This window comes from Prosopis cineraria, unplaced genomic scaffold (genome assembly GCF_029017545.1).
Source record: "Prosopis cineraria cultivar Desert tree isolate PC_DT_omini unplaced genomic scaffold, ASM2901754v1 PC3, whole genome shotgun sequence".
Classification (NCBI taxonomy): Eukaryota; Viridiplantae; Streptophyta; class Magnoliopsida; order Fabales; family Fabaceae; genus Prosopis; species Prosopis cineraria.
In genome coordinates this window covers 45,503,229-45,517,384 of record NW_026555334.1, presented here as the reverse complement: position 1 = coordinate 45,517,384, position 14,156 = coordinate 45,503,229, and the positions used below count along the sequence as shown (strand labels likewise).

The 14,156-nt window shown below is 35.8% G+C and overlaps 2 protein-coding genes across 2 annotated transcripts; both read left to right on the top strand.

Annotated features, from left to right (window-relative positions):
* The first annotated feature begins 1,325 nt into the window (after nt 1-1,325).
* Nucleotides 1,326-5,617, top strand: LOC129306453 (glycogen synthase kinase-3 homolog MsK-3-like). Its single transcript, XM_054947067.1, has 13 exons — nt 1,326-1,479; nt 2,099-2,353; nt 2,441-2,533; nt 2,664-2,723; nt 2,814-3,086; nt 3,221-3,295; nt 3,913-3,969; nt 4,059-4,199; nt 4,287-4,337; nt 4,530-4,625; nt 4,734-4,817; nt 5,155-5,257; nt 5,354-5,617. The coding sequence occupies exons 2-13, from the start codon at nt 2,240-2,242 to the stop codon at nt 5,434-5,436; spliced, it is 1,230 nt and encodes a 409-aa protein (XP_054803042.1). The 5' UTR covers nt 1,326-1,479; nt 2,099-2,239; the 3' UTR covers nt 5,437-5,617.
* A 2,647-nt stretch (nt 5,618-8,264) lies between these two features.
* Nucleotides 8,265-10,529, top strand: LOC129307047 (polygalacturonase At1g48100). The gene is made up of 6 exons (XM_054947905.1): nt 8,265-8,855; nt 8,945-9,112; nt 9,207-9,251; nt 9,340-9,547; nt 9,625-9,706; nt 9,795-10,529. Exons 1-6 carry the CDS (start codon nt 8,469-8,471, stop codon nt 10,294-10,296), a joined length of 1,392 nt encoding a protein of 463 aa, XP_054803880.1. The 5' UTR covers nt 8,265-8,468; the 3' UTR covers nt 10,297-10,529.
* Nucleotides 10,530-14,156: the final 3,627 nt, after the last annotated feature.

Below are 14,156 nucleotides of genomic sequence, written 5' to 3'. Positions count from 1 at the left end.
ACTTCTATATAAACAACATTGAAATTTAAACACACTCAATTTTCCTAAACTCTACTTGGTTCCTCAAATTCAATTTCACATAAGCTAACTAAACACCCTCAATTTTCTCAAACTTTATTTAGTTCTTGAAAACTTTCTTTTGCATAAATTAATTTTTTTTTCTCTACTTGGAAAATAATTTTTTTTAAAAATATTATCAAAACATCATCATGTATTAATATCAAGTTTTTCTAATTGAAATCCAAGTGCAATGATTATGGATATAGTTTTATAAAACCATGATTTTAATTTTCAAAAATGATTATGGTAGGATTTCAATAAAGACACTTGGACCATACTCATTTAAATTAGAAGCTTCTAAATTTATGAAATTTCATTGCAGATCAGATGTATTAATTTGATATTAAATTTTTAATAAAAATAACAAAATTGCCCCTCATTTAAATTAATAAAAAAATTTTATATTTTATTTATTAATTTACTTGCAAAATGTTGTTCATTGCTCTAACTAACTTGTTTTTATTTTAGATGTTTAAATTATTTTAAGACAACTTATTAATTTTTATATTATATATTGTTCATTTACTTATAGACTGCTACTTATCGTCCTACTTTACTTGGTCATTAGCAGGCTTTTATTTGATTTCATTTTAGAAAAATGAATAAGTGAAGTAAGATAATTAATAACATTTTGTAAGTAAATAAATGAGTAAAACATGATATTTTTTATATTAATTTAAATGAGGAATAATTTTATCATTTTTTAAAAAATTTAATATCAAATTAGTATTTTGAAATGAAATTTTAAAAATTTAGATATTTTAAATTCAAATAACTATAGTCTAAGGTTTTTATTGAAATTCTTTCATAGATTACAGAGGTTATTCAGGCTCCTCAATAATTTACTATGGATTATATCGTTTTGTCACCGCACGAGTCTCACAGGTTAATGATTAGCAAGGAGAGTGACAATTAAAGATTTAACGTTGAAAAATAATATCAAATAATTTGTTATAAAGATTTTCAATACTAAAGGACAGGATTATGATAAGATATCGATTTGACATTAATCATGAGATACTTAGTTGTGATTCCTTTAAAATAAAAAGTAAAATAAAAGAGGCACAAAGGAAATCAAAAGCATGGAGATGGGACGGAGGAGATTGAACGGTCAAAAAGAAGAGACTGTAGAAAGTTAAAAAGAGAGTGAAAGAATGATTGAGGAGCAGCAGAAATGCATAGAGGTTTGGGCCCCTATGTTGACTGCCACCTCATCACATCACGCACCTTCCACCATACGAAATATAACCAAAGAAGAAGCAACACACACCATCACTGTCCATTATTTGCCTTCGTCCCTTCTCTTCCTCTCTGCTCTCTGAATCCCAGGGATAGGATAGGATTCGATTCACTAACCCCAAGCACTTCAACACCGTAGATCCATTTCCGCTCCCTTCCCCTGCATTCCCCCTTTCACTGGTGAGTTTCTCTTCTGACTTCTCCTGGCCATTTCTTTCTTTCTCTCGGCTGAATCTCCTTGGCATTCCATACAACAGGGTTTCATTGTTGTCCTGCTCTTTGTCTAGCTATTTCTGAGCTTTCTCGCTTCTCTATTTTGGGCTTAACAGGCTTTTCACTTTCATGTCTGAATTCTAGGTCCTTAATTAGGCTGTATTTTTTTTTTTTAAAGAAAAAAAGTTGTACTGGTTGTCTAGAAAGTGCAGTGGCAGCGATGAAACTCCTCGATTCTGAATTTTTGTATTGACGGTTTTTCACCCTATCCTTTCGATGGCTAAGCGGGTGAGGAGCAGTCTGATTCTCCCCTGCCTTGAGTGGGTAAATGAATGTTTTCACTTATAGCTCAACATCGACCAATCTAATCGGTCACTGCTTTATGAAATTACATTTTAACGTGTCATGAATTCCTCTCCGTATGGTAATTAAGCCACATAAAGTTTGTATTCTCGGATATTGGCTACATGGCCCCCTAATTTTGTGCTGAGTAAGAGTTTGCGTCTTCAAGTATGTTTCTGTCTGACCAACTTGTCATCGGTTTCATTTTCTTTCAATTCTACTGATGATTTTTCATGTATTACAGGTAAAACTTGAAAAGTGAAGCTTGCAGCTGAATCCTTAGGTTGCTCCTTATTGGTCATTTTCCCTTTAGAGGTTCTCTATGACCTATACACTAGTCAGTTGAATCAGCAAGAGAATCTACCTGATCTTCTTTTTCAAGTTGATGGCGTCAGGGGGTGCAGCACATGCTTCTAAGTTAATAGATGTAAACGCAAAAACAAATGGCATTGATAGGTTGCCTGCCGAGATGAATGACATGAAAATTAGGGACGACAAGGTAAAGACAAACGACTAAAAAGTTAAATTATCTTCCTGTAATAATTCGTTCTATACATGTTAAAACTCACATGAACAAAATGTTCAGGAAATGGAAGCAATTGTTATAGATGGAAACGGGACTGAAACAGGACATATAATTGTCACCACCATTGGTGGTAAAAATGGCCAGCCAAAGCAGGTAAGTCATGACATTTGATCTGTTCTACTGGACAGCTCCATAGTTTTATTGTACCTTCAATGAATATGAGGAAAATCATACTCCGTTCATTACACATAATGCTTACATTTTTACCATCACTTGACTGAAGACAATAAGCTACATGGCTGAGCATGTTATTGGGCATGGATCTTTTGGAGTAGTTTTCCAGGTTGGTCCTTTATTCTACAGTTTCTTGGCGGCTTGTAATTGGCTATTATTGGAACTTTGTTACATCTGCTGTTTTGACATTGTTATGAAGGCGAAGTGCTTAGAGACGGGTGAAACTGTGGCTATAAAAAAAGTTCTTCAAGACAAGAGGTACAAGAACCGAGAACTGCAAACCATGCGTCTTCTTGACCACCCTAACATCGTATCTTTGAAGCATTGTTTCTTTTCAACAACTGAAAAAGAGGAACTTTACCTGAACTTGGTATTAGAGTATGTTCCTGAGACTCTCCATCGGGTCATCAGACACTATAATAAAATGAATCAAAGGATGCCGCTGATATATGTCAAACTTTATTTTTACCAGGTATACTTCCTTGTAATATATTAAACCGGGTTTGTGTCTTTATATATATATATATATATATATCTATAGGTGTGTGTCTAACTATATAGATTGTAGTGGTTCTGATAACTCCTTTTCGTTCTTCAAATTTATAGATATGTAGAGCACTTGCTTACATTCACAACAGTATTGGAGTTTGTCACAGGGACATAAAACCTCAAAATCTACTGGTATGTCTATGCAGTGCAACTCATATCAGTGTTCTTTAATATCTACCTTGGTTTTTCCAGCTTGTCGATTCTTCAGCCATCAATATGATATGGCTAGATTGATATCACAAATTGGCTTTGTTTTTTTTTTTTTTTAAATTTATAATGCTGCTTCATCTTTGGAGATGTATTTGGATGTCGAGATGGATGTAATATGTCAACTTGGAATATTCAAAATTGCAAGGGTGCATAGTTGCCATATTATTGTAGAAGAAATCAAACGAATTGGCGTTTATCTTTTATGGTGTCAATCAGATGAAACAGATTTCAGAGGGCATATTTGAATGCTGAAATGATTTCTTGTGATCAGATAAGTTGTAGAGGATACAAATGTAATTCCTGAACGCGGTGAAGAGTTTGTATCTTGAAACTTTATATGAACCTGCTAAGGTTCACTTTGACTTCCGCAATTATTCAACTTTTGAAATTTTCAAATGAAATCCACATCAACTTGGACATACGCAGAAGTTGTAGTGTTTTTTTGCTGGCCTTTTGGCTTTGTTTTGTCCATTAAACTTACTTTCTTATCTGATAGACTAATATGAGCATGTCTCCTTCCATGTGTTTTCTTGTAACAGGTTAATCCTCACACGCAGCAGCTGAAGCTATGTGATTTTGGAAGTGCAAAAGTGTTGGTTTGTATATTATAATCTAAAACAATGTTGTTTGTTGTCATTGGCTATCTGATATTTTCTCATGATTGAATTTGGCATCAATTTGACAGGTAAAAGGGGAACCGAACATATCATACATCTGTTCTAGGTACTATAGAGCTCCTGAGCTCATCTTTGGCGCTACTGAGTACTCTACAGCCATTGATATCTGGTCTGCTGGTTGCGTACTTGGTGAACTATTGCTTGGTCAGGTATCTAGCTTCTTTATGTCTGTTTAATTTGGATAATTGAGTGTTCATAACTATACAGACACTAAACACACTGGTAATTTCTGGCAGCCTCTCTTTCCTGGCGAGAGTGGAGTAGATCAGCTTGTTGAAATTATCAAGGTTAGATGAGTTATAGAGAATAAATAATTTTGTTGGATGAGAATTGCTATCATTTTAAAACATAGAATCCTGGCTTTATGATGAGCGCTATCTTGTCTATTTCCTGATAAAGTTTATTCATTTCATTCTTTCCTCTTGATGCTACTTTATAGCCCTCCATCACTGACGAAAATCTGTGGGATTTTTGTGTAGGTTTTAGGTACACCGACAAGGGAAGAAATCAAGTGCATGAATCCTAATTACACAGAATTCAAATTCCCGCAAATTAAAGCTCATCCTTGGCACAAGGTACTGCAATGTTATTTTGGTCTATCTATTCACAAAGATTTATTCAAAGAAATTTATGATAAATAAATTCATTCTAAAATATTAACGCATGTGAACCTTCATCGTTAGATCTTTCACAAACGTATGCCATCTGATGCTGTGGATCTTGTCTCAAGACTACTACAGTACTCTCCCAATCTTCGAAGCACAGCTGTGAGTATACGCATACATGACAACCTAAACGTGCTTGCATTCTGTCACCACGAATAAAAAAAGTGATTGTATTCAAACTTTTATAGGATAAGAACTATGCATCATTCTCTGGATTTTATTACAAAGCATGGTTGCTGGTTTATCAGTGTCCCGCTTAGCTTTAAAAATTTCCTCGAGGAAGTTACCAAAGCGTTCTATTTTCATGTGATCAATATTTATGGCCCAGCTTATTTCTTCTCTTCTCTTGTGGACGTTTTACAGATCATGTTAACTTAGGCATTGCAATTGAAATTGAACCATATGTAAGAGATTTTTAACTGTGATTTATGGAATACAGTTCGAGGCTCTTGTTCATCCATTCTTTGATGAGCTGCGTGACCCAAACACTCGGTTGCCAAACGGGCGTTTCCTCCCCCCGCTCTTCAACTTCAAGGCAAATGGTAAAGAATTAGTTCTCGGATGAATTTTGTGGTGTTATTTTTGTGTAGAAGGGGCTCAAATAATGCTATGATGTACTTGCGGCTATTGTGATGCAGAGCTCAAGGGAGTGCCTGCTGAGATGCTGGTGAAGCTTATTCCCCCACATGCAAGAAAGCAATGTGCTTTGTTTGGGGCATGATGCAGCATCTGTGGTTGATATCTCAAATCTGTAAAATAAAAAAAAAAAAAAATTGTTCACGTTCTGTTCATTTGTTCTAGTCCCCCTCAATATGTAATATTGGCCCTAGCTGTGAAAAGCTGTCTGATGAGGAGCTTCATCTTCGCCATAATATGATTTTCCGATTCGATGGTTTTACTAAGCCTCAAGTTTGGCAGATCGTAGTAATTATGTCACATGATATGGATCCAGGAGGGTAAGAGTGTTGACGCTTCATGGACACTTATCCCTTAGTTCTGGTAACATTTTGCAGCGTAGTCGACACTTCGGAGGAAGTGGTGCATGCGTGTTTGTAAGGAAGAAAATCGCATCGTCATCTTCGACTACTGTTTTCTGAGAGGGGTGAAATGATGGTGGCTAGCATTATAGATCTATCTACGTGGGGAAGAAATTATGCAAAGCGTGCCCTCTGCTTTTTCTGGGGAATGCACTTTTCTTCTCTATTACGGGATATGGATTCCATTATTAAACAGTTTGGAATTTTTCTTTTCAGTAAAATGTGGCAACAATTGGTAAATCTGTTTTATGGCGTGAAAGCAAAGGAGCAACTTGCCCGCCCAAAAGAAGACAAGAGAGCGCAGAAACGCCGAAAGCATCATCCAGATTAAAAATTGATCCAATCCTCCCGAAGCAGACATCCCCATCCTGAGGCTCATGTCACACAATAAACCCTAATAAGTCCATTTTCACAGTGGCAACTGAGATTAAAGAATTTTAAACTTTGTTCCGTTATATCAAAAAAATTAAGCCCCAATTATTTAAATTAATTATAGATGAATGTCTGCTGCTGCATTCAGGTCACTCGAGGGGGATTGGATTTAGACATTTGGTGCTGATTCTTTTAATTTTTTATTTTTATTTTTTGGTCTGACATTTTGTGCTGATTCCGGTCATTTGAATTGTTGAAAATTAATTCAGGTTTTAATATTTGTTTCAAAAAAATTGTAAATTAAAATTTTACATTTTTTTAAAAATAATAATTGAGATCAATATAAAATATAAAATAATAAAACTAAAACTTTTTTATAGACAAAAATTTAAGTAAGTTGGGTCCATGGCTCTCATCTAGGACAATTTCCAAACTTAAAGAATGTTTATAAAGATATTTACAGATTGTCCATTTATAAAACTTATAATTTAAGTTGATTCTAAATAAGTTTAAAAAAAATATTAAGGCCTAGCTTAAAAAAATTGTCTTTTTTATGTTCAGGCCAAGTCTAATTAGATTTGGGCTTGGCCTGAATACTTGAATGTAATTTACATTTTTTAAAAGTAAATATTAAATATTAATTTTTTTAATTTTTAGCTTATTTTATACTATGAGACCATATATTTGAGTATATGATGATAGATATTTTTGTTGAAAATTTAAAATATTGATATTTTTATCTTTTTAATCTATGGAATAACTTAAAATAATATTTAAAATATATTTTAATATTATTTTTAAATTTTAATACCCACAATTTTTTTAAAGTTGAGTCTTCTGCATTTTTTAAGTATTCTAAAAACTATATTTTATGTTTTTTATAATAATAAAAATAATCAATTTTAAAATTAAAATGATTTTTCTGAAAAAATAGAGAAAAAATGACAATTTGAGTATTTGGACTATCCAAACAAATTTGAAGTTTAAGAGTATTTGGGTCATAAGCTTTGACTATATAAATTTTTTTATTAAATTTAGATTTTGTCAAGCCCGGACAGAATAAGTACATTTTGTCTAAATTTTTGGCTCTATTTATCAAAAAAAATTTTACATTGTCAATAAAATTGGATCTCTCAAGTGCGGGCTTGCCAAATTTCATGGGGGTTGGTTATAATTAAATGCTTACCAAGTCAAGTGACTTTTATTGATCGAAACTAAGATGAAACTTGATATAAATGTAGAAGACTCGGTTTTAGTTGTCTTTGTTTTAAAAGTGGAAAATAATAAAATCCGAAGAAGGAAAAATATAAAAAAATGATCGGCCTGGTTTTAACACGAACTGGTTGGTATCTAAAATGAAAAAATAATGGGAAGGGAGGAATGAACTGAGAATGAGTGGCCACAAAGTGAGGGAGAACGGTGGCCTCAACCTGGGGCGGTGGAAGCCACAGTGGATGGACGGTTCCTCATCTCTTTTTCCTCTCTCTCTCTCTGTTTTTTTTTTTGCTCTATTTCGCCTGCCACCCCCAACTCTCTCTAGTGCACAGCTGAATTATCACCAGTCATCACCACACGTGAATTTAAGTACAATCATTTGTGAATGAATTTAAGTACATGGGATGGGAGACCGCATGCAAATTAAAGATTCGGACAAAATAAGCGCATGGACATTTACACAGCACTGTCAACCTAATCTGTGTCCATGTACGCGAAATTCTCAACAAAATTCCACTCGAATGTTCATTTAAGGATGGAATGGGCAATATATGTTTTAGTCATGACAGGAAGAGCCTCGAACACGGTCAGGTTTTTGACACACATGCATGTGTTTGTTGGTCTGTTGGAATACCAAGAGGAGGGACCAGTGACGGGAAGAACATGGGAGGATTATGAAATGGACACCGGTCATACTCATTTTTTCTCGTTCTTCCGTCTTGCTCTTTTTCAGAGGACAGAACAGTCACTTGCTCGCTCCTTATTCTCTAAACAAATCATGCTCACTCCCTATGTGCTATTTGTCGATTCCCACTTCTTAACCCCGTTAAATAATTCCCTATGAAACTTTAGCAGGCCTTCCACTATAACTTGTCCTACACGCTCACCCATATATATACACCACCTCGGGCTTTCTCATTTTGCATGTACTCCGACTGCCAAACTCAGCTAACCTAATTCAGTCTGTTCAAAAGGAGCTATATAGGGCCACTGATTAAGTCTTTTCATATAGTTGTTGACAGTGAGAGAGTCATTTGGCATCGGGTTTTCTAGTTTCTGGCCAGTGGAAATTAAACTCCACAAGTTCACATATTCTCCTCTTTTTCTGTGTGTCAATTCTACTAAAACAATGCTCAAGATGAAGCATTCCCATATTTCACTACCCGCATTCTATGTATTTTTACTCATTTTATTTCTTTGCGCCCAAGCCAGACATCATTCCCATTCTAAACACAGGTGCTCACATTCTCACAAGTCATCTGAAATTTCTCTACCTCCTGCTTCATCACCCTCCCCTTCTACACCCCCATACGATGCCTCTGGTTTTTCTGATGTGCGAACATTTGGGGCCATTGGAGATGGGATATCAGACGACACAGAGGCCTTCAAGATGGCTTGGGACACAGCCTGCCAGAGTGATCAGGAAGTAAATGTCATCCTCGTTCCCAGTGGCTTCTCCTTCATGATTCAATCTACTATATTCACAGGTCCTTGTAAAGGTGACATGGTACTCAAGGTAATGTACTAACTCTGCTGTAATTTTTGATTATGCAAGGGTAAGGTAAAGCTCGCTGATATTTTGCTGTTGAACTGAACATGGTGAAGGTTGATGGCTCCGTTATGCCACCGGATGGGCCAGACTCATGGCCAAAGAACAACAGTAAACGCCAATGGCTAGTGTTTTACAGAATTGACGGCATGTCACTGGAAGGAGGCGGTTTAATTGATGGCAGGGGACAAAAATGGTGGGACCTTCCCTGTAAGCCTCGCAAGGTACTCATCGTCAATTGAAAATTCATCAAAAATCGTTACAACAATTTTAGTAAAACCGAACAGCTGCTCATCCCCATGATCAATGGCACTGCAGGGACCTCATGGGTCAACATTGCCTGGACCTTGTGATAGCCCAATTGTAAGCTCCTCAGAATCTCTTCTACTACCTTGTGTTCTTAGACTATCTGCTTTATGATTGAACATAGTTGTTCATGAAAATGATGCAGGCAATAAGGTTTTTCATGAGTTCCAACTTAACTGTGCAAGGACTCAGGATCAAGGATAGCCCCCAGTTCCATTTCAGGTTTGATGGCTGCAAACACGTCCACGTAGAATCAATCTATATAACAGCTCCAGCACTAAGTCCCAATACTGACGGAATTCACATAGAGAATACCAACGACGTCAAGATTTACAACTCTGTTGTTTCGAATGGTTAGTCACAAACTCAAATTCTCGCTTATTAATTCACCAACGCCACCAACTTGTTAACTTGCTCAATTTTTCCCCAGGTGATGACTGTGTGTCCATAGGGTCCGGTAGCTATGATGTTGATATAAAGAACATTACATGTGGGCCCGGTCATGGCATTAGGTAATTACTAGCTAACTTTCTTGTGCTTCTGAACTTTAACTAATTCTCAAGAACAATGACAGTCTCATCTTATCAATGAACTGATCAGCATTGGTAGTCTGGGGAATCATAATTCCAAAGCCTGTGTTTCAAACATAACAGTAAGAGACTCGGTGATAAAAGTGACAGCTAATGGGGTCAGAATAAAGACATGGCAAGGCGGATCAGGATCAGTATCAGGAGTAACCTTCAGCAATATTCACATGGACAGAGTGAGAAACCCCATCATAATAGACCAGTTCTACTGCCTCACTAAGGACTGCACCAACCAAAGCTCAGCAGTGTTAGTATCGAACATATTTTATACAAACATAAAAGGAACCTATGACATAAGGAGCCCACCTATGCACTTTGCCTGCAGTGATTCTGTCCCATGTACCAACTTAACGCTCTCAGACATTGAGCTTCTTCCTGCTCAGGGAGATGTGGTTCTGGATCCTTACTGTTGGAATGCTTATGGAGATCTGCAAACACTAACCATTCCACCAATGTCTTGCCTGCAGGAGGGAATTCCCCAGTCCGTGCAAGGCAATGACATAGGTCATTGCTAAGTCCAATAATTCAGCTAGGCATATCCCACAAAGAAAATGTGTGTTTGATGCTGTACATAATAATTTACTACTAGGGAAGTAATCCAGGGATTCATAATGTAGCATCATCGTGAAGCTTGTGTTGTGATTGTTGAGGAGGATTTGCGTTTTAGATGCTCCTCCCTAATTGTGAATTGTGTATCCCACCCTTACCCAGGTTTGAAATGGAACTTATAATTTGGGCTTGTTCATAACTTATCCGTCAAACTGAATTTTATCTGTGACTGCTACAACTGTATCTCCAAATAGCTGGTAAACATTTGTCTGTCCATTACTCAGAAACCAATTTGGTTTTGGAGCGTTTTGCTAAGAAAATACAAAACAAAAATGTAAATCATGATAATGATATAAACTGAAGAAATAAAGAGCATGATCTAATCAAAATTTACCTCTCAGATTTTGTGGACCTGTGAGACACTGACAATAATTGATTATATCACTGGCACCTATGTCATTAGGTCATAACCGTTTCTTTCACATGGAATTTTTTTTGTTTTTGTTTTGTTGAGTTGTTCTATTACAAGGATGACATGGGACACAGTTTTAGCAAAACTGAGTCTAGCTATACTTGGCCAAATTTGATTATAATTTGTTTATAGAAGAGAGAGCTTAAAGAATGCACATAAATTTTGTCTGCCATCAAAAGATTATGATAATTTGATTTGTTAGAAACATCAGAAAGTTGTAAGATTCCATAATTTCCTTGGCATGCGTGGTGTCTTCAAGGATTATGAGATGATGATGATAATGATATAAAGTATAATATACCCGTAAATAGAAAAGGATGGGAAACTGGAAACGAAAAGGAGGATGAAAGAATGACATAATAATCAGTGCAGATGAGATAATTGGAAGAGGATTTTCCGAAGCAGGGAGTGGAGGGAGTAGTTAATTTGAGGGTCTGCACGTGCAGTGGCCGCTCTGAAATGATGGGTCAGACTGTGCATACATAAAATAAAAGACGCCAAATATGTGTTCCACTTCATGAGCTCACTCACCATATACAAACTATAAAGTAACAGTCGTGCACGCACCACCTCGGTTCCAAATGCTAACCCACCAACCGCGCCTGTTCGTCTTCTTCAATCTCCCTTTCTCTCTCTCTCTCTGATCTACCCTATATATTAATGTTACAACTTGCAACTACGTAGACTAAGAACATAAATACTTTCACTTAATACGCTAATCCTTTTAATTGAGCAACTTCATCTCATTTCATTGTGAACTCATGAGATATTCAAGGGTCGTTCCCATTTTTCTATGCTTTCTTGTCCATTCAATATTCTGCAGCACAAGCAAGGGACGGTTACTGAAATCACTGCGTCATGTTTATCCATGCATGTTGTGATTAAAAGGTGAATCAAAGAGGCGAGTGGTGGGTGAACAGCGGATGATAGAGGGAAGAGTGCTTTTTGTTGGAAAAAGAGAAAGGCGTGTAGCTCCTACTGCTGAATGGTTAATGGAAGAATGTCGCATGAAGAATTATGGGGTGTGGAAGACTGTCCAGACTTGACGATAAAGAGACAAGGGAATCTAGGCCACTAAATGCCATCTCATTTATCCACTACCCGATTCTTGCCCCAGCATAGTAAATTATTATTACTTTATGCTCATAAAATAACATGCAAAGCTAGCAATTTGCACTTTCTTCATCCATTAGGTACGATGCTTCAGGTCACCGGCTGGTTGTTCCTCTTCCTGGGCATAAAAACAACCAACCAACACAGAGATAGCTTGCCCACAAATGAACAGCTTTGCTATATATATATAAATACTAGCTTTTCATTTGTTCATGTACTTCTGCTCTGCTTTTTCTACCGTTCTCAGTTCTCAAAATCAGGCCTTGGATCATCTTTATGCACGCCAGGCCACTTCTTTACCCCTAGCACCTAATTAGAAAATATTAATAAATAAATTATATCCAGAATACTTTTCTTGAATAGCATCCTTCGACTTGCAGCCTTCGAAATTGCTGGGGAAAAGCTTTTAGGCTTTAACATTGTGCGCGCGCGCGCGTGCGTGCATATATATATTTTTATAAGATTAACAGTGTATATTTTAGTTCTACTGTTACTGAAGTGGTAATAATTAATGATAATATATGAGCTGGTATAATGGAAAGATTTTTAATGAAATGAAATGAAAATAAGTACAAAAAAATGACGAAAATGAGATAGGAGTGGACATAAATAATGTCGAAAAGTTTTTACTTCTCTCTTAAAAAGAAAATTTTCGCTTAAATTCACAAATTCTAATTTCAGATTATTTAAAAATTTAAATAATCTCTAAAAATAAATAATTTTATTCTGCTAATATTTTTTTTATAAGTTTTTGGACTAAAATATAAAATATAGTTAAAATAGGTCGCTAGTTGAGTTGAGTAACTAAAAAGTTAGGCTCAATATAAAACAAAAGGGTTGACCTCAAAACCCAAAAAAGGCCACGATAAAATAAACATGTCAAAATTCCGCCAATTACAAACATTGGATCGTTGGAACAAGAAGACAAGATTTTGAGTGATCCCTAAATCCATGGACATCGTGCTCAACTATTTCTGTGAGACGGGTTAATTACTAAAAATGGAGAACTCAAAATAAAGACCGTGCAATAAATTTTGCGAGATTCTTGATTCTTCGACAAAACGTGCTAGGTGTTAAGGGAGAGGTTACCATTACTCTAATACTATAAATAAAAGACAAAAATATAGAAGAAAGACAATCAACACTCAATTAAAGACTCACATTTTATACTTTTTAACATTTAGTTTTATCTGTTAATTTTTCAATTTAGATTTGTAACTTTTCGTATTTCAGTTAAACACTTATTTTACTAAAGTCTTGTATTTTTTTACATTCGAGTAAACTGTGTAAGGGAGCTCGAGATTCTTTTTATTATCAATTGATATTCAATATTTTTGACATGTCCGATATTTATTACTCCCCACGAATAATAAATTTTCTTTTTGTTTCTTTTTTCCACCAAAATAACGATAAAAGTTGAAAAATTAAAAAATAAAGTCCAATTGTTGCCACGTTCAAAAGAACAAATGGACGAGTCTTCGACAGGTTTCCATTGCATCTAGGCTCTAGCCACGGTATATCCGCGCCTTTGTCAAAGTTGATTTTTATTTTAATCTATCACATATATTTATATTTATTGATTTGCGAAACATCTCTCGTCAAAATTACAAGACCGTGAAGGTATTTTTTTTAAAAAAAAAAAAAAAAAAGCACAGCGCGTTGTCGAAGGAGATAGGTTGGGCAATTTTGTAATTTATCATGAATCTTGTTATGGAGTGATTTGCTGGTGAAGAATTCCCTAGGGAATGACGCGTGTAATCCAATTCCCTAGGGATTCTCCATTCCAGCGGCTGAGTTCGGAGGAATTGTAAGTTGTAACGTTTCCTAAGTAAGAGCGCAGTTGAAAAAATGGAAAACAGACGGGAGGAGGTTCCGTTGGAGGGCAAAATTCAAAGCAGACGGGAGCCGAAGTGAAGTACTTGTGACTCCCGTGTCCAACCCGGCCATCTCTGCAAATTGAATCACTTCAACCTTCCCTTTTCAGTTCTGTTAAAAAAAAAAAAAAACTTCCCTTTTCAGTAACCTTTGATTTTGAACTTTTTACAATTCCGCCATTCTGATTTCTGTGGGCTTCCTTTAAATTAAAAGCCTATCTACTAAAATATCTAAACCCGAAATATTTTAGTTCGCAACAGGCCGAAGACCCAAAACCTAGGGCCCTTAAGTGTTTACAAGCTGTTTATTTATCTATTTTATTTAAATTGACAGGCTATGGAAGAATCATATCAAAAGCAACATAGT